The sequence below is a fragment of the Hypanus sabinus genome, chromosome 19 (genome assembly GCF_030144855.1).
Source record: "Hypanus sabinus isolate sHypSab1 chromosome 19, sHypSab1.hap1, whole genome shotgun sequence".
NCBI classification, from domain to species: domain Eukaryota; kingdom Metazoa; phylum Chordata; class Chondrichthyes; order Myliobatiformes; family Dasyatidae; genus Hypanus; species Hypanus sabinus.
In genome coordinates this window covers 68,662,691-68,687,522 of record NC_082724.1, presented here as the reverse complement: position 1 = coordinate 68,687,522, position 24,832 = coordinate 68,662,691, and the positions used below count along the sequence as shown (strand labels likewise).

General features: G+C 41.7%; 1 protein-coding gene across 5 annotated transcripts in view; it reads left to right on the top strand.

The window, feature by feature from the left end:
* The window catches only part of mst1rb (macrophage stimulating 1 receptor b), a 318,451-nt gene that overhangs the window by 32,936 nt on the left and 260,683 nt on the right, over positions 1 to 24,832 (top strand). For all 5 annotated transcript variants that reach the window (XR_009506864.1, XM_059944606.1, XM_059944605.1 and 2 more), the window contains exon 3: positions 22,843 to 24,256. Coding sequence is in view for 4 of the 5 variants with exons in the window: in XM_059944606.1 (XP_059800589.1) it covers positions 23,063 to 24,256 (1,194 nt within the window). In the remaining variant the exon portion in view is untranslated. The remainder of the gene's footprint in view (positions 1 to 22,842; positions 24,257 to 24,832) is intronic.

Below are 24,832 nucleotides of genomic sequence, written 5' to 3'. Positions count from 1 at the left end.
GTAGTAGTTAGCATGACACATTGGCAGATATGGGTATCAAAGTTCAGAGTTCAATCCCAGTGTCCTCTGTATGAAATCTCTGTACGTCCTCCCCATGGGCTGCATGGGTTTATCTCCAGGTGGTCTGCCTTCCTCTCTCAGTCTAAAGCCATACCAGTTAGTAAGGTAATTGGTCATTGTAGATTGTCCTGTGATAAGGCTAGTGTTAAATCTGGGGTTGCTGATGGAGTGGCTCGAAGGGCCAGAAAGGTCTGTTTGGTGTTGTATCTCTAAGTAAATAGGAATCAGTGATGTTCTTCTTCTTCAAAGAATGGGGTTTCCAGCATCTGCCAAATTACTTGCGCTTAACAGTTAGAGAACATTGTTTAAAAGAAAATGTGATGAAATTATGGACTGTGCACAACATGTTAGATCTGTGTGTACACATTCTGATGAAATATAGTATTACATTTTGTGAAGAAAATTAGTCAAGATCATCATTTTTTGAGTAGCGCTGTACGAAGCAATTTTGTCTGCATGTAGTATTAAACCACAGTCCAACTCAGGCACAGCAGCCAAAATAAGATGGTTGTATAGACTGTGGTCTGCCTGGCCATCATACATCCTATACCATAGCTTGGAAAGCAAGGCTGAGGTCTGAGAATGATTTTAACTGATGTGAGTGTTGTTCAGAGCAAGCTTAAGAGCATGAGTGGACTGCTCCTGCTTCTAGTTCTGTAGGGTTTCTTCAGTGAATTGTGGCCCTTCTTAAACAACCTCCATCTCAGCACTACTGTTTGGGGTCCTCAGTGTGTGCAGCTCTGCCAGACAAACAACCATCACTGCATTTCAACTCTTCACAGTTGATGTTTGAACTCTGAACTCTGATGCCCTGAGCTGCTGTAATCACGTCACACAAACCCCAGTGCTACGATGACACTCCATGGATGTTCTGAAAAGGAACAGATGTGGTAGCAGTGTTACTCATATGTACTCATGTAACATTTAATGTTTGTTTTCTGCACCTATATGAGTGTGCTTTGATAAAATTAGTCTAGACTTTGGGGTGGGAACAGGAAATGTGAACTTCAAATGATGCTGTAGGTTGTGTAATCACTACAAAAATGTAACTACAAGCATGAGATTTGGGGTTGTTTAATGTCATTTCTAATGCATGAATGTAAAGGAGAACAAAATAATTGTTACTCGGGATCCAATGCAGCCCAAAAAATCACAATAAAATAAAGAACACAATAGTAAAAAAATCACAATAAATACAAGTACATAAAATAGCTTATATACATTGATTGTGTGTCCATAAAGTGACGCTAGGCACTGGAGTGTCTGTACATAAGGTGACTGACAGGAATTGATAAAGTAAGGCTGGTTGGGGGTGTGGAGGGGTGGGTTACTGGCCCCTTTCCAGCATCTTTCTGTATGTATGTCCTTAATGATGAGAAGGCTGGTGCCAGTGATGTGTTGGGCAATGTTAACCACACTTTGCAGAGCCTGGGGTCACCCATGTTGTGGATGATAGTGATGGGACGGGAGGAGCGGTTGTGCATCTTGACTATCTGAGGTCTGTTAGTTAGTAAGTCCAACATCCAGTAGTGTGTTTAGATTGAAGGGAGATATTACATTGTCAGAATCAGAATCGGGTTTATTATCACCGGCATGTGACATGAAATCTGTTATCTTAGCAGCAGCAGTTCAATGCAATACATAATCTAGCAGAGAGAGAGAAAAAAATAAAACATAATAAATAAACAAGTAAATCAATTACATAAATTGAATGGATTTTAAAAAATGTGCGTAAACAGAAATTCTGTATATTTAAAAAAAGTGAGGTAGTGTCCAAAGCTTCAATGTCCATTTAGGAATCAAGTGGCAGAGGGAAAGAAGCTGTTCCTGAATCACTGAGTGTTCTGACTTCTTCAGGCTTCTGTACCTCCTACCTGATGGTAACAGTGAGAAAAGGGCATGCCCTGGGTGCTGGAGGTCCTTAATAATGGACACTGCCTTTCTGAGACACCACTCCCTAAAGATGTCCTGGGTACTTTGTAGGCTAGTACTCAAGATGGAGCTGACTAGATCTACAACCTTCTGCAGCTTCTTTCAGTCCTGTGCAGTAGCCCCTCCATACCAGACAGTGATGCAGCCTGTCAGAATGCTCTCCACGGTACAACTATAGAAGTTTTTGAGTGTATTTAATACAATCGCCAAGATCCTTCTCCATAGTGAATACTGAAGTATTCGTTAAGTACCTCTGCTATTTCCTCCGGATCCATACACTTTCCCACTGTCACACTTGATAGGTCCTATTCTTTCACGTCTTATCTTCTTGCTCTTCACATTCTTGTAGAATGCCTTGGGGTTTTCCTTAATCCTGCCTGCCAAGGCCTTCTCATGGCCCCTTGTATCTCTCCTAATTTCCTTCTTAAGTTCCTTCCTATTAGCCTTATAATCTTCTAGATCTCTAACATTACCTAGCTCTCTGAACCTTTTGTAAGCTTTTCTTTTCATCTTGACTATATTTATTACAGCCTTTGTGCACCACAGTTCCTGTATCCTACTATAACTTCCCTGTCCCATTGGAACGCACCTTTGTAGAACTCCGCACAAATATCCCAAATTTGTCACATTTCTTCCGTACTCTTCCCTGAAAACATCTGTTTCCAATTTAAGCCTCCAATTTCTGCCTGAGAGCCTCATAATTACCTTTACTCCAATTAAATGCTTTTCTAACTTGTCTCTTCCTATCTCTCTCCAATGCTATTGTAAAGGAGACAGAATTATGATCACCATCTCCAAAATGTTCTCCTACTGAGAGACCTGACACCTGACCAGGTTCATTTCCCAATACCAAATCATGTACAGCCTCTCCTCTTGTAGTCCTCATCAAGGAATCAGCAGTGGAAAGGGTGAGCAGTTTCAAGTTACTGGGTGTTGACATCTCTGAAGATCTATCCTGGGCCCAAAATATTGATACAATTAGAAAGGAGGCATGAAACAGCTATAATTAATTAGGAGTTTGAGGATACTTGGAATATTACCAATGCTGATTTCTGCAGATGTACTGTGAAGAGCATTCTAACCAATGGCATCATCGTCTGGTATAGAGAGGCCACTGCACAGGATCAGAAGAAACTGCTGAGCATTGTAAACTCAGCCAGCTCTATTATGGGCACTAGCCTCCCCAGCATCAAGGACACCTTCAAAAAGCGACCTCTCAAAAAGACGGCATAATGAAGGACTCCCATCACGCAGGATATGCCCTCTTCTTATTGCTACCATCAAGGAGGTGACACAGGAGCCTGATGAAACACTCAACATTTCAGGACCAGCTTCACCTCCATCATCAGATTTCAGAATGGACAGGGAACCCATGAGCACTACTTTACTATTTTTACATCTCCAGTAATTCATGTTTTTTTATTATTTTGTATTGCAATGCATTGCTGCTGCAAAACAACAAATTGCTTGACATTTACCAGTGATACTAAACCTGATTTTGAGTGAATTTGATGAGGTGAATGGCCTAGTTCTGCTCCGATGTTTTATGGACCAATACTTGACATTTCTACCTTGGGGAAACAATTTCTAACTTTCTCCATCTTGTAATTTTATAAAGTTCCATCAGGTCTGTCCTCAGAAAGCCACCCAGGTTTGTCTAACCTCTATTTGATTGAAGCAGCCCTATAACCATCACATTAATCCTATCTCCTTCCTGTAAGTAAGGGTTACTTCTTTTACCAAATGTCTTCACAAGGGAATACCATCATGTTAGATGTTGTAACCATTATCACATGGAAAAGTTTTTGTTGGGAAAAGTTTTGTTAGCATTTTGAAAAGCCTAAGAGCGGGGTTCACTCCAGCAGTACTTGAAGCATTTCTATTTTTGAAAGCTTTGGGAATAAATCCAGCCTTGTCTGGACAGGAGTTGCCACAGATTTGTAACAGCCAGACCACAAGGTTCAGAGAAGGAAGCATAGTGGTCACTTCCTGCAACTCGCTGCCAGTATTAAAAATACATTTAACAGCTGCTTGGTTCCTCATGGCGTGCTGCAATGTGTATCCAGTGCTGATTTATCACAAGAAAAATGTGTTCCTGTGCAGGACTTCGAATCCAAAATCTGACCAAGATGAGAATAGCAACTCTGAGGAAAGTGAATGCTCTTATTACTCTAAATGGTAAATGAGTTTTTTAGAGAAGATCCTACTAAAATGACCAAATATCAGATCTTTATTGCAATACCTTGCTGATTGATGTGATTTGGAAAGGTCTCTCGGATGGGAGCTCAGAATTATCATTACTGAATGCGCAGAATTTTTTTTCTGCTAGGCTCTTAAGGAAGTTAATATTTTTTCTCTGCAGATGTTGCCTAACTAAGCAGAGACCATTTTAAGGCCTTCGTTTCCCTGTTATGATGCTTAATAATTCCACCGGAATTGTGACACATGACAGTTCAGTTAAGGGAAAATGTGCCCTTTGGAATGCCACTGGATTAACTCTCTTGCTGGATGGCTACTGTTTAATTTTTTGAGAATGAGAACACAGGCTGTAAGTGGTTGTTGTTCTGCCAATGATAATGCCTGTCTGTTTGGAAGTCCCCATTCAGCACACGATTTCCTTTGCTACAGCAGGAATAGGCTCTTCCTGCACTTTGAGCCGCACCTGCCAACAATCCCGGCACCCCCTGATGACACCCAAATCTCATCTCGGGACAATTTATAATGACCTATTCACCAGTATGCCTTTGGTCTGTGAGAGGAAATCGGAGCATCCTGAGGAAACCCACATATCGCATGGGGGGGACGTACAGACTCCTTACAGATGACATCGGAATTGAACTCTGAACTCCATTGCCACAAGCTGTAAAAGCGTTACACAACCGTGGTTCCTTAGAATTTTTCCTTGTGGTGCTAAGTTGAAGAGTCACAGGTTTAGTGGCCACAGGCAGGCAAGGTGTAATTAAACCAAATGTTCCTCTCCTAGTCTGCCTAGAAACCAATGAGACCACAAACTAAAATGTCAGTGGTTTAATTCCAGTCATAAAGAGGAACATTGTCTCACTGGTCTGGCGCGGAATCGTAGCAGTTAGCATAATGCTTCACAAACAAGAGAAAACCTGCAGTTGCTGGAAGTTCGAGCAACACACACAAAATGCTGGAGGAACTCAGCAGGCCAGGCAGCATTGATGGGGAAAAAAGTACAGTTGACATTTCAGGCCAAAACCCTTTGGCTGGACTGGAGAAAAAAGCTGGTTTAAAATGTGGTGGGAGGAGGGAGAGCCACCAGAAACCAGGAGTGGGAGGGATGAGGTAAAGAGCTGGGAAGTTGATTAGTGAAAGAGATACAGGACTGGAGAAGGGGGGGTTCTGATAGGTGGGGACAGAAGGCCATAGAAGAAAGAAAAGGGGGGAGGAGCACCAGAGGGAGGTGATGACAAACAAGGAGATAAGGTGAGAGAGGGAAAAGCGTATGGGGACACCTGTGAAGCCACACTTCACTTGTGAGTCTGTTGGGATCATTTACTGTGTTCAGTGTGGCATCGGTGAGATGCGACGTAGATTGAAAGACAGTTTCATTGAGTATCTACGCTCCATCTGCTAGAAAAAGCAGGATCTCCCATTGGCCACCCATTTTAATTCCACTACCCATTCCCATTCTGGTCCATCCATGGCTTCCTCCACTGTTGTGATGAGGCCACACTTGGGATTGAGGAACAACACCTTGTATTCTGTTTGGGTAGCTGAGGCAAGAAGAATAATAATGAGGGACAAGGAGATGGCTGATGAACTCGATGAGTATTTTGCATCAGTCTTTACTGTGGAAGACACTAGCAGTGTGCTTGATATTGTAGTGTTTGAAGGGAGAGTAGTAGGTATAGTTGCTTTTACAAGAGAGGAGTTGCTCAAACAGCTGAAAGACCTAAAGTTACATCAGTCAACCAGACCAGATGAACTGCACCCTAGGGTTCTGGAAGAGGTAGCGGTAGAGATTATGGTGACATTAGAAATGATCTTTCAAAAATCATTGGACTCCGGCATGATGCCAGAGGACTGGAAAATTGCAAATGTCACTCCACTCTTTAAGAAAGGAGAAAGGCAGTAGAAAGGAAATAGACCAGTTAGCCTGACCTCAGTCGTTGGGAAAATGTTGGAGTCAATTGTTAAGGATGAGGTGGTGGAGTACTTAGTGACACGGGACAAGATAGGACAAAGTCAAATGGTTTCCTTCAGGGAAAATCCTGCCTGATGAACCCTTTGGAATTCTTTGAGGAGGTTACAAGTAGGATAGATAAAGGGGATGCTGTGGATGTTGGATATTTGGACTTTCAGAAGGTCTCTGACAAGGTGACACACACGAGGGTGCTTACTAAATGAGCACATGGTATTACAGGAAAGCTACTAACATGGTTAGAGCATTGGCTGATTGGTTAGGAGGCAGTGACTGGGAATAAATGGATCCTTTTCTGATTGGCTGCCAGTGATTAGTGGTGTTCCGCAGAGGTTGGTGTTGGGACCACATTTTCTATGCTGTATATCAATGATTTACATGGAATAGATTACTTCATTGCCAAATTTGTAGATGATATGATGTTTGGTGGAGGGGCAGGTAGTGTTGAGGAAACGTGTAGGATACAGAAGGACTTCGATTAGGAGAATGGGCAGGAAAGTGGCAAATGAGATACAATGTTGGAAAGTGCATGGTTATGCACTTTGGTAGTAGCAATAAATGTGCAGAAGATTTTTCTGAATTGGGATTACATCCAAAAATCTGAGATGCAAAGGGACTTTGGAGCCCTTGTGCAGAATACCTTAAAGGTTAACTTGCAGGTTGAGCCAGTGGTGAGGAAGGCAAATGCCATGTTAGCATTCATTTCAAGAGGTCTACAATACAAGAGCAAAGATGTGATGCTGAGGCTTTATAAGGCACTGGTGAGGTCTCACGTTGAGTATTGTGAACAATTTTGGGCCCCTCATCTTAGAAAGGATGTACTGGCATTAGAGAGGGTCCAGAGGAGGTTCACAAGGATGAATACAGGAATGAAAGGATTATTATATGAGGAAAGTTTGATGGCTCTGGGTCTGGACTTGCTGGAATTCAGAAGGTTGAGGGGGGGATCTCATTGAAACTTTTCGAATGTTGAAAGGTCTGGTTAGAGTAGATGCAGAAATGACGTTTCCCATGGTGGCAGAGTTTAGGAAGAAAAGGCATTTCAGGTTGTATACTAAATCAGATATAAAGTTCCAAAAGGTGTGGGGACCTTTTCTTGAATATTTTCATAATGCCCATTTAGATTAAGGATGCATCCCTCTTTTTTTTTCTTGTGCATTTAAATCCCTTACTTCCTGCTTCTTACGGTTAACATTTATGGGTTTTTTTATGTGTAGACATATTATAGTTTAGGTAGTAGGCAATATAGCTTTTTTTATGGTGGTGATATAGTTCTGATTAACTTTTTTATATATTGTAAGGGTGGCTAGGAGGTGGGTAGTGGGAGGGTGGGGTGGTAACTAACTTTATATGATTTTATTATGCATGCGTTGCTTAATTGTTATGAACTGTACTTTGTTATGTATGGTTTGCACTGTATAAACCTTTTTTTTTGTTGCATTGTAAAAACGCATTAAAATGTTAAAGAAGGATGTATATTGTATACATTTCACTGACATTAAATGTACCTTTGAAGAGGGCACAGCCTCAGGGTTGGGGGGGGGGGTGCCATTTCAAAGCAGATGTGGAGAAATTTCTTTAGCCAAAGGGTGGTGAATTTGGTGCCAGGTGCAGCTGAGGAGGCCAGGTTGTGGGGTGTATTTAAAGCAGAGATTGATAGGTTCTTGATTGGACAGCATCAGAGGTCATGGGAAGGCCGGGAACTGGGGTTGAGGAGGAGAAAAGAAAGGATCAGCCATGATTGAAAGGTGGAGCAGACTAAATGGGCCAGATGGCCTACTTCTGCTCCTGTATCTTATGGTCTTCTTTCTCCTGCGGCCTTCTGTTTCTTTCACCAACCAACTTCCCAGATCTTTAATTCATTCTTACTCCTTCGGGTTTCACGTATCACCTAGTTGTTCTTTCTTCCTTTTATCCACCTTTTAAATCTACTCAGTTTATTTTTTCCTCCAGTCCTACCAAAGGGTTTAGGTCTGAAACATTGACTGTACTTTTTTAAATAGATGCTGCCTGGCTTGCTGAGTTCCTCCAGCAATTTGAGTGTGTTGCTAGCACAATAAAGGGGATGAACTGTGAGCATAGTTACGTGGAACTATGATGTTGTGGCCGTTACTGAAACTTGGCTGGAGGAAGGGCAGGATTGGCTGATGCAGGTACCGGGTTTTAGGTGTTTTAAAATGAATAGGATGGGAAGTAGAAAAGGGTGGGGGTAGCATTACTGGTCAGGGATAGTATCACGGCTGTAGTAAGGGAGGATGCTGCAGAGAGGGAGTGTCCACGGAGTCAGTCTGGGTGGAAGTCAGAAATAGGAAGGGATCAATCACTGTGCTGGGAGTAGTCTATAGGCCCCCAAATAGCCCTCGGGACACAGAGGAGCAGATAAGCAGACAGATTTTAGAATGGTGCAGGAACTACAGGGTTGTAGTTATGGGTGACTTCAACTCCCCTCATATTGACTGGCATTTCCTGACTGCAAGGGGGATAGATGGGGCTGAATTTGTCAGGTGTGTTCAGGAAGGATTCCTGACAAAGTATATGGACCAGCCGACGAGAGGCGAGGCCATGCTGGATCTAGTTCTGGGTAATGAACCTAGTCAGGTGACAGACCTCTTGGTGGGGGAGCATTTGGTAAGAGTGACCACAACTCCCTTAGCTTCAGCATAGCTATGGAAAAGGATAAAAACAGACAAAATGGGAAAGTGCTTAACTGCGGAAGGGCTAACTATGAAGGGATGAGGCAGGAGCTAGTGAGAGTAAATTGGAAATAGATGTTCAAGGGTGAAAGCACAGAAGTAATGTGGAGGAAGTTTAGGGACCTCTTCTGCTGGGTTCAGGATAGGTTTGTTCCCCCTGAGACGAGGAAAAAATGGTAGGAAAAGGGAACCATGGCTGACAAAACAAGAGGCAACTCGTCAAGAGGAAGAAGGAAGAATATGTTAGATATAAGAAGCAGAAGGGGCTCATGAGAAATATAGGGTAGCCAGGAAGGAGCTTAAGAAGGGGCTTAGGAGAGCTTGAAGGGGGCATGAGAAGGCCTTGGCATGTTGGATTAAGGAGAACCCCAAGACGTTCTATGCTTATGTGAAGAACAGGAGGATGACAAGAATGAAGGTGGGGCCACTAAAGGATAAAGAAGGCAACATGTACCTGGAGGTGGAGGAGGTTGGGGAGGTACTAAATGAATACTTTGCTTCAGTATTCACTAGTGAAAAGGACCTTGATCAGAACAGGCCTGTGTGCCGGACAATGTGGAGATTAAGGACAAAGAAGTGTTGGATCTTCTTAAAAACATCAAGGTTGATAAGTCGCCAGGGCTAGACATGATATACCCCAGGTTGCTGTGGGAAGTGAGAGAAGAGATTGCTGGAGTAGTAGCTATGATCTTTGAATCCTCTTTGGCTGTAGGGGAGGTGCCGGCAGATTGGAGAATGGCAAATGTGGTTCCCTTGTTTAAAAAAGGTAATAGGGAGAATCCTGGGAACTATAGATCGGTGAGTCTTATGTTGGTGGTCTGCAAACTATTGGAAAGGATTCTTAAGGATAGGATCTATGAGCATTTGGAGTAGTATGGTCTACTCAAGGATAGTAAACATGGCTTTCTGAAGAGAAGATCGTGCCTCACGAGCCTGATTGAGTATTTTGAAGAGGTAACAAAATAAATTGGTGAGGTTAGGGCAGTGGATGTGGTCTACAAGGCACTTGATAAGGTCCCCCATGAGAGACTCATCCAGAAAGTCATGAGGCGTGGGATAAGTGGAACCTTGGCTGTGTTTGGATAAAAAATTGGCTTACAGAAAGAAAGCAGAGGGTAGTAGTGGAAGGAAAGTATTCTGCCTGGAGGTTGGTGACTAGTGGAGTTCCATAAGGATCTATCCTGGGACCCTTGTTCTTTGTGACTTTTTAAAAATGACCTGGATGAAGAGGCGGAAAGATGGGTGAGTAAGTTTGCAGACGACATGAAGGTGTTGTAGATGGAGTTGTAGGTTGTTGAAGGTTACAAGAGGATATAGACAGGATGTAGAGTTGGGCAGAAAAGTGGCAGTTGGAGTTCAATCCGATAAAGTGTGAGTTGATGCATTTTGGAAGGGCAAACCAGAAAAATTAGTACAGGGTTAATGGTTGGTTACTTAAGAGTAGATAGATAGATAGATACTTTATTCATCCCCAAGGGGAAGTTCAACATTTTTTCCAGTGTCCCATACACTTATTGTAGCAAAACTAATTACATACAGTATTTAACTCAGTATAAATATGATATGGATCTAAAATCACCCTCCCAAAAAGCATTAATAAATAGCTTTTAAAAAGTTCTTAAATAGTTTACTAAAGTGCATTGAGTGGTAACTTAAACTCAGTCCTAACCCCGGCACTTAACATGTCTTGCCCCTGGTGGTTGAATTGTAGAGCCGAATGGTGTTGGGGAGTAATGATCTCTTCATCCTGTCTGAGGAGCATTGCATTGACAGCAGTGTGGATGAAAAGAGGGACCTTGGGGTTCAAATCAATACATCCCTGAAGGTCGCTGCACAGGTTGATAGGATAGTTAAGAAGGCCTATGGGATGCTAGGCTTTGGTAATAGGGGGATTGAGTTCAAGAGTAAAGAGGTCATGTTGCAACTCTACAAACCTCTGGTGAGACCGCACTTAGAGTATCGTGTTCAGTTCTGGTCACCTCATTATAGGAAGGATGTGGAAGCTATGGAGAGGGTCATATCCCTCAACATCAGCAAGACAAAGGAATTGGTTGTTGACTTCAGAAGGAGTAGCGGACCGCACAACCCCATCTACATCGGTGGTGCATGGGCGGAACAGGTCAAAAGCTTCAAGTTCCTCGGGGTGAATATCACAAATGACCTGACTTGGTCTAACCAAGCAGAGTCCACTGCCAAGAAGGCCCACCAGCGCCTTTACTTCCTGAGAAAGCTGAAGAAATTTGGCCTGTCCCCTAAAACCCTCACTAATTGTTATAGGTGCACTGTAGAAAGCATTCTTCTAGGGTGCATCACAACCTGGTATGGAAGTTGTCCTGTCCAGGACCGGAAGAAGCTGCAGAAGACTGTGAACGTAGCCCAGCACATCACGCAAACCAATCTTCCATCCTTGACTCCACTGCAAGCTGTTGGAGCAGTGCTGCCAGGATAATCAAGGACACGACCCACCCAGCCAACACACGTTTTGTCCCTCTTCCCTCTGGGAGAAGGTTCAGGAGCTCGAAGATCCATATGACCATATTTGGGAACGGCTTCTTTCTAAATGTGGTAAGACTGCTGAATGGATCCTGACCTGGATCTGGGCTGTACCTTCCAAATATCTGGACCTGACTTGCACTACCTTACTTTCCCTTTTCTATTTTCTAATTATAATTTATAATTTAAAATTTCATTATATTTACATCGATTTGTACTTCAGGGAGTGCGAAGCGCAGAATCAAACATTGCTGTGATGATTGTACGCTCTAGTATCAATTGCTTGGTGACAATAAAGTAATGTAAAGTAAAGGTTGCAGAGAAGATTAACCAGGATGTTGGTTGGATTGGAAAACAAGTCTTATGAGGCAAAGTTAGCAGAGCTGGGACTTCTCTCTTTGAAGCGTTGAAGGATGAGAGGAGACTTGATAGAGGTCTACAAGATTATGAGAGGCATAGATAGGGTGGACAGTCAGTACCTGTTTCCCAGGTCACAAATAGCAAACACCAGAGGGCATATGTACAAAATTGAGGGAGGGAAGTTTAGGGGAGACATCAGGGGTAAGTTTTTTACACAGGGTTGTGGGTGCCTGGAATGACTTGCCAGGGATGGTGGTGGAGGCTAAAACATTAGGAGTATTTAAGAGCCTCTTGGACAGGCACATAGGTGAAAGAAAAATAGAGGGTTACGGGGTAGTGTAGGTTTAGTACTTTTTTTTTTAGGAATATATGGGTCAGTACAACATCAAGGGCCAAAGGGCCTGTACTGTGCTGTAGTGTTCTAGTGCCTAGTCTAGTGTCTAGTATAATCCTTTACAGGTTATTGACAGGTGTTATATTTGAACGTGCACAGTATGCAGAATAAGATAGCTGATGTATCACAGTTAGAGTTTGGCAGGTATGACAATGTCCGCATCACTGAGATGCGGCAGAACGAAGATTAGAGTTGGGAGGTTAACATCCAAGGATATATCTTGTATTGAAAAGATAGGTGGAGGGGGTGGTGTGGCTCTGTTGGTTTTAAAAAAAAAGTGAAATCAGATTCTTTGAAAAAGGTGACATTGGATTGCATGACGCAGAATCCTTGTGGGTAGAGTTAAGAAACTACAAAGGTAAAAATACCCTGAGTTGTATACAGGTCTCCAAATAGTAGCCAAGATCTTGGGTACTATTATGGGAGATAGCAAACAAAGGTATAAGAGGGAAATGTTGAAATAGTCATGGGGCATTGCCTACGAGATGACTTTTTAGAGCAGCTTGTGCTTGAGCCCACTGATGGAAAGTTGTGTACTGAACAGATTTGATTAGGGAACATAAGGTAAAGGAACCCTTAAAAGGCATTGGCCATAATATGATAGAATTCACCCTTCAGTTTGAGAGAGAGAAGCTAAAGTCAGGTGTATCAGTATTACAGAGGAGTAAAGGCACTGTATAAAGTGGAGTATAGAAGCATGAGTGAAAGGGAACACTAGCAGGGATGATGACAGAACAGCAATGGAGTGGGGGGGGGGGGGGGAGAAATGGTGAATGAATTCAATAAATATTTGCTTTGGGTTTCACTGTAGAAGACACTAGCAATACATCAGAAATTTGAGAGTGGGTATTTGCAAATGTCACTCCACTCTTTAAGAAGGGAGGGAGGCAGAAGAAAGGACACTTTAGGCCAGTTAAACTGAGTTCAGTGATTGGTAAGATGGAGTCCATTATTAAGGATATGTTTTCAGGGTATTTGGAGGTACATGATAAAGTAGGCCAAAGTCAGTACAGTTTCCTTCAGGAGGAGACCTTGCCTGATAAATTGCCTGTTGGAATTTGTTATGTTTTGTAACTCCAAAAACTAATTGAAAGTAAATCATGGGAAAGCCAAGGATAACTCATTTACTTTGTTTTTCTTTAGTGGGGTGCAGTGTTGTAATAACATTCATGTAGTTTTACATATAACCTGCAAAGAACTGTATAAACAACAAAGAATGCTTAATAAAACAATATATTTACAATATTATTCAAATATTACTGTATTATTAAGTGCACAACACTCCTTCCTGCTTAGCTATAAACTCCAACTCAATATAGAATATATTCTCATATACATTAAGTATACTATATAATACAATTACTATATAGACATCCACGGCATAGTAAAATCGAAATTGCCCCATTCAGGTCTACAAATCTAATCACAAATCGATTTTTTTTAACTCTTGTGGGGTAATGTCTTTCCTGACCAGGGAGGTCACTGTGTAGGATTTGAGACTTAGGGATATTAAACAGACTTAGGTTCTGGGGCATCTTCCATGGTGGTTATGGGAGTTGATTCTATGACTGCAGGAAGTGCTTCTAACAGCTCTGGATACCTTTTTTCTGGATGTGTTGGCATCCAGTTGCCCGATCTACTGATATATCCCAGGCCACCAGATAAAGATTTGAGCCAATGTTTTCATTCTGACTACATCTCGTTGACCAGCATGTAGTTCCTCCAACACTTTAACTCTCAGCTTGGATGGTACAACTCTCAATCCCCACATAAGGCAGCTTCTGTCAAAAGCGAGTTCATGCTGCTAAAATGGGGAAACTGGAGTTTCTGCTGCACGTTCCAGCTGTCTTGGGTGGCCATGTAGACCTAAGACAAGTATGAGGTCATTTCTGTTTTCCTTGTGGATCATCTCTGAATTAATAGGGAGACTTTCGATTTACATTAGGGAGAGTACTGTACATAAAGGAGTGTCTCCTTTTGTAAATTTTTTAGGTAAAGGGGACAATCCATCAACATTTCCATGTTTAGTTGCCTTCTTGAATTTGGTCTTGTGATTATGTCCTCCAGGAGACAGACCCATCTCTGTATTTGTGAGCCTGCTGTTAGTGCAACACCCTTCTGTGGATTGAAAATGGGTGCAAGTGGTTGATGATCAGTAATATCAGTAATGAGGGTAAACTCACTCCCATACAAGTACTGATTGAAAAGTGTGACACGCCAAACCTGATTCAAGACCTCTCTGTCAACCTGTGTGTTATTTTTATCTGCAGCGGCATGGGCACGTGATGCACAAGCTATGACTGCACATAGCCCATAAGGCAGGGTGTCACAGGCAAGCTTCACTGGGTGATATGGATCATCCAGAGAGTGAGTACAGTGTCTGACATCACCATTTTCTATACTTTTTGGAAAGTCAGCTCACACTGCCCTTTGCCCATTGCCATTTCTTCCTCATCTGTAATAATGAGTTCAAGGAGTGGAACACAGTATCCAGGTTTGGCAGGAGCCTGTTATAGTAAATGACAAGTCCTGGAAAGGACCACAACTGTGACATGTCCTGTGGGCTTGGGACACCCACCACTACTTGAATTTTCTCATTACACTTGACGCACAATCCTTGTGCATCAATGGTGCTACCACAATAAGTGATGCTTATTGTTTAATGAATTCACACTTGAGGTGTTGTGCTCTGAGCACATAATCTTCTAATCATTTTGACATTCCCTTGAGATTTTGGAGATGTTCATTGTCGTCCTCACTGGTAACAATGATGTCAGTGCTTGGACAGGTTTGCAGCACCTGGTCCAAAGCAGGTGCAGATGTTACTCCAAAAACAAAGCATATCATGTTGATTAATGTTTAAGGTGAGAAACACTTTGGACTCTTCTTCCATCTCCATCTATAGGTAGGCCTCAGCTAAGTCCACTTTGTTGGTGTGTTTTCCTCTATCTTAGGTAGAGGGTATTGATCTACTTTCAGTACTGGGTTGATAGTGTTATGTACCCCGTAACTGGGTGTCTTACCAGCAAAGATAGAAGTATCCATTGGAGTCTGGTGGTACTATTTTCAACAGTGTTTATTAGTAAAAATATACAAATCAATATCAATGCAAATATACAGATAATACACATTAGCAATACTAAACCTAAAAGTGTGGGTATAATAATAATCAATAATAAACAAGCTCTATTGTTGTCTAGGGGATAATGAATTATTATGGGAAAGTATAAAGTTCAGTTCAGTTCATACAGGCTGAGGTAGTTGTTGGTCGATGTGTTGTAATTGCTAGAGAGAGAGAGAGGGCGATCAAACAGTGACAGCTATTGTCCTTGCAAACCTTCCTTTATGATCTTGATCCGTTGATGTGTGTTTGTGGCCATTCAGGTATGACCCCTCTGTCCTTCAGCTAGACCGTTCTTCCATGGTGGACTTGTCACCCAGGCAAGGGTGGACACACACACACAGGCCCCCACTGGCCTCGCTATAAACACTGAGAGTTAAAATTGACCGATCCTTCGTTCAGTCTCCGATGCCCCACACTTTCTCTTGGGTTTCTGATGCTCACTAGTGTGTCTCCAGGTGCGTCTCAGGGGTGTCACCCCAGCCCTCACTTAAACACGGGGTCTCCGGTGTCAATCAGGTTTGAATAGCTTAACCCATCAAACCAGCCCACTCTGGCTGTCCCCTGAGGAATTTTAATGAGCAGCATGGGACCACATAAACAGCCCTCTCCTCAGCCATAAGTCTTTCGGGAGTCATAACATGGTGGATAAACATAACTCTCTCTCAGGCTGTTATCAGTAACAGATGTCCTGGCACGTTCTCTTTTGTCTCTCTTACTCTCTCGTTAGCAGCGTCGAAATAGTAACAGTTTGCAATTCTCCAAAGTGGGGTGGGGGGGGCATGGGCAACTCTGTACCCTTCTGCCCATCAGAGTTGTTCATCCTTCGTAACAATAGTGACCTTAAAATCGCCACAGATCCTGACAGCTCTATTCTGATTAGTTACTAAGATGTCAGGCATTGATGGGATGGGCTCCAGTGAACCTTGGAAAGAATTCCTTCAGCCTCCATGCAATCTAGCTCACTGGCTACTTTATCACAAGTGGTCTAAGGAACCTGATGAGCTTTCTAAAGGTTGGGTGTGGCATTTTTATTTAACACTGTTTTACCTTTGATCTATTTGAGCTTTCCAATGACATCCTTGAACAGTTCTGGGGCATCATCCAGTAACTTTCTTAATTTGCTTTCTCATGGCTTTATTGCTGGGGATGAGGCATGCACAGAGTGGATGGATCTCCAAACAAGTTGTCGTTGTCTCAGACAATCATGACTCCATAATGCTGGCCCTACAATTTTACCACATATAAGTCCAATATGGCTTGTTGGTTGTTGTATTTCACTGTTACAAATGTTATTCCCATAGGAGTTATCTCATTCTTCAGTATAAGATCTTAGTTGGATATCTGCAGGCTTTAGTTCAGGATCTTTGAAATGCCGTTCAAACTAATTTTGTGGAATGACTGACACAGCTGAGCCAGAGTCCAATTCCATATTTATTAATTTCCCATTCATTTCTGGTGTAAGCTATATTACCTGTCTCTTGTTAATTTTCACATTGCATATCTTAAGGCTACTCAATCCTATATCAATTTCATCATTATCAGATTTTTAATCAAAAACATGCAAATTAGGGCTCTTTCTGAAACTGCAACTTGACTTTTCGTTTTCTCTGCCCTGTGTAATCTATTTATTTTTGTCTGCCTGACATGCCATTTGTATGTGCCCTACTTTTTGGATTTTCTGCAATTTCACCTTTAAATCTGCATTGGTCTGGTGTATTTGACACCCTGCCATTATGGTGACACAATGTTGTTCAGCCAAGCAGATTTCTAATTGGGCGTTGCCATTTTGTCCACATTTACTTTAATTCCTGACTGCAACTCAGTTGGGTTTCTGTCTGCATTTTGAATGCTTCCTTGTAAGATTATACAAACTAAACAACCCCTCAGTGCACCATTAAGCCTATCACTGAACTGACAATGCTCAGACAATTCTTAATTTCAGCCATGTATGCTGAAATGAACTCCCCTTCCTTTTGATTCTGCTTACAAAACTTAAAGCATCTGGAATCAGCAATGGTTTTGGTTTTAACTGTTCCTGCATTACGTTCATGGTGTCAGCAAAGCTTATTTCATCCAGTTTGGTTGGAGCAGTTAAACTTCAAAACAAAACATGTGTTTAAATCCAGTACACTCAGCAAAATTGGCTTTGGCTTCTCAATGGCTACTTGATTTGGTTTAAAATACTGCTCAATCCATTCAGTATACAAAATCCAGCTATAGTGTAACGGAACACGCTAATCTTTCCATTTGTAGCCAGCTATTTCTGCTTTTTTAAATGTCTATTATTATCTGATAATCAGAATCGGGTTTATTATCACCGGCATGTGTTGTGAAATTTGTTAACTTAGCAGCAGCAGTTCAATGCAATACATAAAATAGAAGCAAAATTAAAAATAAATAAGTAAATCAATTACAGTATAGGTATATTGAATAGATTAAGAATACAGTTGGCATTCCTTATCCAGGGTTCTGCATGCACAGATTCAACCAACCACGGATCGGGAAAACCTGGAAGTTCTCTCTCCAGCACTTGTTGTTTGAGCATGTACAGACTTTTTTTCTTGTCATTATTCCCTAAACAATACAGTATAACAACTATTTACATAGCATTTACATTGTATTAGGTATTATAAGTAATCTAGAGGTGGTTTAAAGTATACAGGAAGATGTGTGCAGGTTACCGTGGATTGGGAATTGAGAAAAAAACTGGAAGTTCTCTAAGTCTGGTATTACTTAGCATCAGTTAGTCAAACGTTTGTCTTAGTATATAGTATATATTTTACCTTTCTATGCATATAAAACACTTGAGAAACATATATATTTCAATAATTAAACCACTACATTGCTTAGTAATAATTGTAGCTTTCATCGTGGCAGGGCCTTCACATGCTCCATTACTCTCACTTTATCCTCACTGTAGCCTAACTCTTTTCCAGTGACTGATGACGTTTCACCTCTTTCCAATGGCTTTATTAATTTCACTTTATTTTCAATCGTGATCGTTTTCCGGAACAAAAACACTGCAGGCGGTGGGTCCCGAGCTCTGCCGGGTCCTAAAGTCCACCGACTTGAGCATCCACATTTTTTGGTATCTGCAGGGGGCCCCGGAACCAATCTGTGCGGATAAGGTGGGCCGACTGTAGTGCAAAGACAAAAATTTTATAATATAGTGAGGTAATGTCCAAGGGTTCAATGTACATTCAGGAATCGGATGGCAGAGGGGAAGAAGCTATTCCTGAATCGCTGAGTGTGTGCCTTCAGGCTTCTGTATCTCCTACCTGATGGTAACAGTGAGAAAAGGGCATGCCCTGGGTGCTGGAGGTCCTTAATAATGGACACTGCCTTTCTGAGACTTGAAGATGTCTGGGGTACTTTGTAGCCTAATACCCAAGATGGAGCCAACTAAATTTACAACCCTCTGCATCTTCTTCCGGTCCTGTGCAGTAGCATCTGTACCCCCCCCCTCCCCACCGCCATACCAGACAGTGTTGCAGCCTGTCAGAATGCTCTCCACGGTGCATCTATATAAGTTTTTGAGTGTTATGTTAACATACCAAATCTCTTCAAACTTCTAATGAAGTATAGCCACTGTCTTGCCTGCTTTATAGCTGCTTTGATATGTTGGAACCAGGTTAGGTCCTCAGAGATCCTGACACACTGGAACTTGAAACTGCTCACTCTCTCCACTTCTGATCCCTCTATGGAGGATTGATATGTGTTCCTTTGTCGTACCCTTCCTGAAGTCCACAATCAGTTCTTTCATCTTATTAATGTTGAGTGCCAGGTTGTTGCTGTGACACCACTACTAGTTGATATATCTTACCCCTGTACGCCCTCTCATCTCCATCAGAGATTCTACCAACAATGGTTGTATCCTCAGCAAATTTATAGGTGGTATTTGAGCTATGCCTAGCCACATAGTCATGTGTATATAGAGAGTAGGGCAGTGGGTTAAGCACACACCCCTGAGGTGTGCTAGTGTTGATCGTCAGCGAGGAGGAGATATTATCACCAATCTACATAGATTGTGATCTGTCGGTTACGAAGTCGAGGATCCAATTGCAGAGGGGAGCACAGAGGCCTAGGTTCTGTAACTTCTCAGTCAGGGGTGTTAAATGCTGAGCTATAATCGATGAACAGCATCCTGACATAGGTGTTTGTGTTGTCCCAGACTCTTTAAAGCCATGTGAAGGGCCATTGAGATTGCATCTGCCGTTGACCTATTGTGGTTTTAGGCAAATTGCAATGGATCCAGGTCCTTGTTGAGACAGGAGTTCAGTCTAGTCATGACCAGCCTCTCAAAGCATTTCATCACTGTAGATGTGAGTGTTAGGTGATAGTCATTAAGGCAGCTCACGTTATTCTTCTTAGGCACTTGTATAATTGTTACCTTTTTGGAGCAAGTGGGAACTTCTGCCTGTGGCAGTGAGAGGTTGAAAATGTCCTTGAATACTCCCGCCAGCTGGTTGGCCAGGTTTTCAGAGCTTTACCAGGTACTCCATTTGGGGTGCTCCACCTTCCACCTCACTGTTTATGAACCTGTGAATTCTTCGATTTTGTCCTCCTTTACAAAAACACTAGATTGTGCCTTCCCTTCCAAAGAGCATGTGCTGTGCTGCTATTTTATAATTGGCCATTTTTCACTGCACTATTTAAAAAAAAAACATCAAATGTCTCACTTATTTCAACAGGTAGGTACGCGTTTTGGGTTTGTTTTAATAATACCTCATTGCCTCTGTTATGTTTTGTAATGGCAAAACACCAAATTGCAAGAAAAGCATGGAACTGGGGGTGTGTTTTACTTTAAGTAAGGCTCACATATCACAAGCTAGCATCATGACAATTGCAGTTCACTTATTTTTACATATAAATTTAAACAAACAATACTAAATCAACATATTTAGAAAATTACTCAGATATTAAAACACGAAGTTTTGTAAGTGCTGTTTGAAATTTCCACAAAGCCTGTAAAAGGTTCAATATCTTTAAATTGTACTGAGCAACTGTTCTTTTCCTGTGACGTGTTTGGTGCTAGGAGAGGGTAAGACATTTTCATTAGTAAGTGCTAGAAATTTGTACACTGGCAGTTAGTTGAGTGAAGATCATTCAAATCACCCTGATTGCAAACCCTGACTCTCACAGAGTTAATTTCTTGTGTCAAGTATGGGTTAAAACAACATCTCAGCTTAGTTTTTCACCTCAAACTTTTGTGGCAAAGGTTTTCTGAGAAACTTTGCCTTTTTGTGAAATTTCATTATTAGCCAAATTTGAGACTACAAACATATTTAACAAGAAGTCTTAAGAATCATTTGAAATTATGATAGTAAAGGTTAGTTCAATCCAGTAGTTTGATTGACAGGGGAATTATTCAATTATCTTCATTCTGTACTGACACAACTTTGGATCCAACTATACAGTCCAAAGATGTACCAGTTAGTAGGTTAATTGGTCATTATAACTTCACCTCTGCTCAGGCTAGTGTTAAACAGATGGGTTGCTGGGTGGTTTGGCTTGTTGGGCTGGAAGGGTCTGTTCCTAAAATTCTGTTTAAATAAAAATACAACCCCAGGCAATGCTAAAATCATGAGAAAGTCAGTATATTACACAGTAATTAGATACATCTGGTGAATGTCAAATTAAATAAAATGGGTAATAAAGGCTTTATGTACTAAAAATAGAAGTTGGATAGATTTCTTTTTTTGTGATCAGTTTTTGACACCATGTATTTTCCCCGCTGTTTTGGGCCAATTTAATCTTGTTGTAGCTTTCATTATCTGTAACACAAACCAATATGAGTGTGAGAGAGATTGTATGTGTGGATAAGTGTGTGTGTGTGTGTGTGAGAGAGAGAGAGAGAGAGAGTGGGTGTGTGTGTGTGTGTGTGGGTGAGTGTGAGTGTGGGTGTGTGTGCAAGAGAGTGAGTGGGTGAGTGTGTGTGTGTGAGAGAGTGGGTGAGTGTGGGTGGGGGTGTGAGAGTGTGTGTGTGTGAGAGAGGGTGAGTGTGTGAGGGTGGGGGTGTGAGAGGGTGGGTGTGTGGGTGAGTGTGGGTGTGTGTGCGAGAGAGAGAGTGTGTGGGTGAGTGTGTGTGGGAGAGTGGGTGAGTGTGTGTGCGCGTGCAAGAAAGAGACTGTGTAAAGTAGGTGATTGTGAGTTAAGAGAGGTGGCGAGATGTCTTGCTTTATTCTAATGGTTCTGATGTACTTGTGTTCCCAGATTCCTTAATATAGGGAACTTGAGCACGTTTAAGACAGGGAAAACTGGTTTGAGAGTATCTTTAACTTGATGTCATTAGTGTAAGCTAGGATGGTCATGTGACCTGCATTCACATTTAAATGGGAGATTCACAGATGGAGAGAGTGGATAACTTTAGTCATTCAATGCTACATTTTGACCTCAATATTTGGATCTGATGGTAGAGTCTTAAAAAATAATTCCTGGGTTGTAAAATATCCTCCAGACAAAAACAAACTACTCATTTTTGTCATCACTGAGGAGAGGTAACATCAAAGTCCATTTGTAGAAATGGATTGCTTTCATTGCGTAATCAGAGCTTGAATGAACAAGTTGAGTGATTAAACACTGAATGAAATCTGACCTTGGGAAAGACAAGGATGTCAAAGGAAAATGTCTGATGCAAAGGTTGAGGAATGTGAATCTCTAGGATGGTGTAGTTTTGAACTTTGGCCAAAAGGAAATGATTAAGTGAAATGTTTCTGTATTTAATTTACCTGAGGTTTTAGACTATGTGAAACACTGGAGAGAACTGAATGTTATTTAAGAGATCAAGTTCAAGTTTAATGTCAATTAACCATACATGTGTTTAGAGCTAAATGAAACAGTGTTTCCTTGGGCCAAGATACAAAACACAGTTGTTCATACAGCACCTATAGTAATGATCCAGCAGGTACAGTCACAAAGTAACATTAACACAAGGCACACACACACAAAATGCTGGTGGAACACAGCAGGCCAGGCAGCATCTATAAGGAGAAGCACTGTCGACGTTTCAGGCCCAGACCCTTCGTCAGGATGTTGCCTGGCCTGCTGTGTTCCACCAGCATTTTGTGTGTGTTGCTTGAATTTCCAGCATCTGCAGTTTTCCTCGTGTTTGATTAACACGAGGGTCTGTGTGGCCTGAGGATTGACAGGTTAACGTAAGCATGCACCCCACACTTTATGTAAAACAGTATAATGTTAATGACTCAATTATAATAAAACAGCAGTCATATAAAAATGTGAAACAGCAGTAATAAAAGATGACCAGTGCAGGATAAGGGTGTGTCTGTGGCGTGGGGAATGGAGTGGGCAGGAAGGCATTCAGACAGGGTGTACATGTGTACTGGGGTGGCAGTCTGAGGGAAGAAGCTGTTCCTCACCCTGACAGTTCTGGTTCTTTGTGCTATGATACCTTCTGATGGCAGGTGGTCACAGAGATTGTGCGAAGAATGGGTGAGGTCTTTGACAATGCTGGAGGCATTGTGTAAGTGGAATAAATTAGTCAATGGAAAATTTGGTGAAGTTACTTGTTTTTTTATATATTATAATAAAAGGTTATCACACTTGACACGATTTTTGATACACTTACCATTTTCATTCCTTCTGGTGTTGTTCTCTGCAGAAGGAATGCTTCATTGAAGACTCTAGAACTACAACTCCATCATCTTTTACCTCATATTTAGTGTAAACAAAGACGTTGTTCATCATTGAGCTTGGCCTTGTTTCCTGGGCTACAGTGACATGGTACCAGCTTTAAAAGTGAATACTCAAATATTAAGGACTTTTTCTTGATTGTTGCTGATTATTTCACCTCTCATCTGCCACTCATCGAAGCCAACGTGATGACATCTGGCTCAGAAATCTTCCTCTGGTTAAGTACATGGATACTGGGCTATAGTTTGATCTCTGGTAGTCAAGAGTGCATGAGGGAGCCCAGACATTTCAACTTTGATGTCCAATACAAACTGAAAAATTTTAATGCAGGACAGCCAATCCAGAATATAGTGGTCTTTCCTGACCCTCCAGGGATCTATCTTGCAGTGAGGAACCGAGTACTATCTCTAAGCTTTTCCCTCGAGAAGAATTATGAACTGCAGACTGGTCCAGTCGGCAGCCCAGATTGTGAGATCTGTGAACTTTGTAAGACAAACTGGGAAGCAGAAGTTGGCATGCAGAATAATGACAATGTGGTCTTGATGGCTGATCCTTTTGAACCATTTCTGTATATCTGTGGAACCTCTCAACATGGTATCTGTTACAGCTTTGACATCCAGGGAAAAAGTGAAAACACTTGCCTATTTAAGAAGGAAAATAATAATGCTGGTTCTTGTCCTGACTGTATAGTAAGCCCACTGGGTACTCAAGTGTTTATTCATGAAGATTCATTTTCCATCTATTTGTTTATTGGTGCCACAGTCAACAGCACGATTGCAAGAAGCTATAGTCCAAAATCGGTATCAATAAAAAGACTGCTAGGATCCATGGATGGTTTCACATTCACGCCCCAGGATCAATCTTTAACAGTGTTGGATAAATTCCTAGACTCGTATTTCATTGATTATGTTTATTCCTTCCGCTCTGGTGAACATATCTACTTTCTAACAGTTCAGAAAGAAACAACAGATTCAAAAAACTATCACACAAGAATTGCACAGTTGAAGGCAGGGGAGTACGAAGTTAAGAATTACCGTGAGCTAGTGCTGGAATGTCAGTATGAACCAAGACGGAGGAGGAGAGCACCTGGCGATGGGGACACCCTGTACAACGTGTTACAAGCAGCTCACTTGGCTAAAGCAGGTGCAGATCTGGCCAAGGAGCTTGATGTTTCTGAAGGAGATGATGTGCTGTATGCTGTTTTTGTGGAGAGTGAGCCCAACAGCAAAACCTTGCGCAGGAAGTCAGCATTCTGCACTTTTCCTGTTAAAACAATTGCTGAAATAATCGAGAACGGGATGACGACCTGTTGTAAGCCTGCAGATGAATCCCAGAAAAGGGGGTTGGAATTCTACCAGGAGCTGGAGTACTGCCCTCATATTGTAAGTACAACGTTCTCCCTTTGTTTCTTTCCCTGTTTTATTCCCATGTTTTTACCAAATACTCGATGTATTAACTAGTGCCATTTGGTGCAAGGCCATGAATTGAGCGTTTTTATAATCCCGGTTCCTTTATTAATGTCATTGGAATACATACACAGGGTATAAAGATTATGAAAATCATCATTTTGCAACAGCAATACATTACAAGTAGAGGGCCAAACGGAAGTTAATGTTAAATTAACATAAATTATACAAACTGTACATTTGTGTGCATAAGTTAAACAAAATGTCTCTTGTGCAAAATTGAAAGAGAGAAAAATGTAGCTGGGAGTAAGACTACATTCAGCCAACATATTAGACCATAAGACAAAGGAGCAGAAGTCAGCCTCTATTTCATCATGAGCTGATCCAATTTCCCCTTTAGTCCCATTCCCCTGCCTTCTCACCATAACCTTTGATGCCCTGACTACTCAGATGTCTATCTATCTCTGCCTTAAGTACACTCAATGACTTGGCCTCCACTGCCTCCTGTGGCAACAAATTCCATAGATTCACCACCCTCTGGCTAAAAAATTT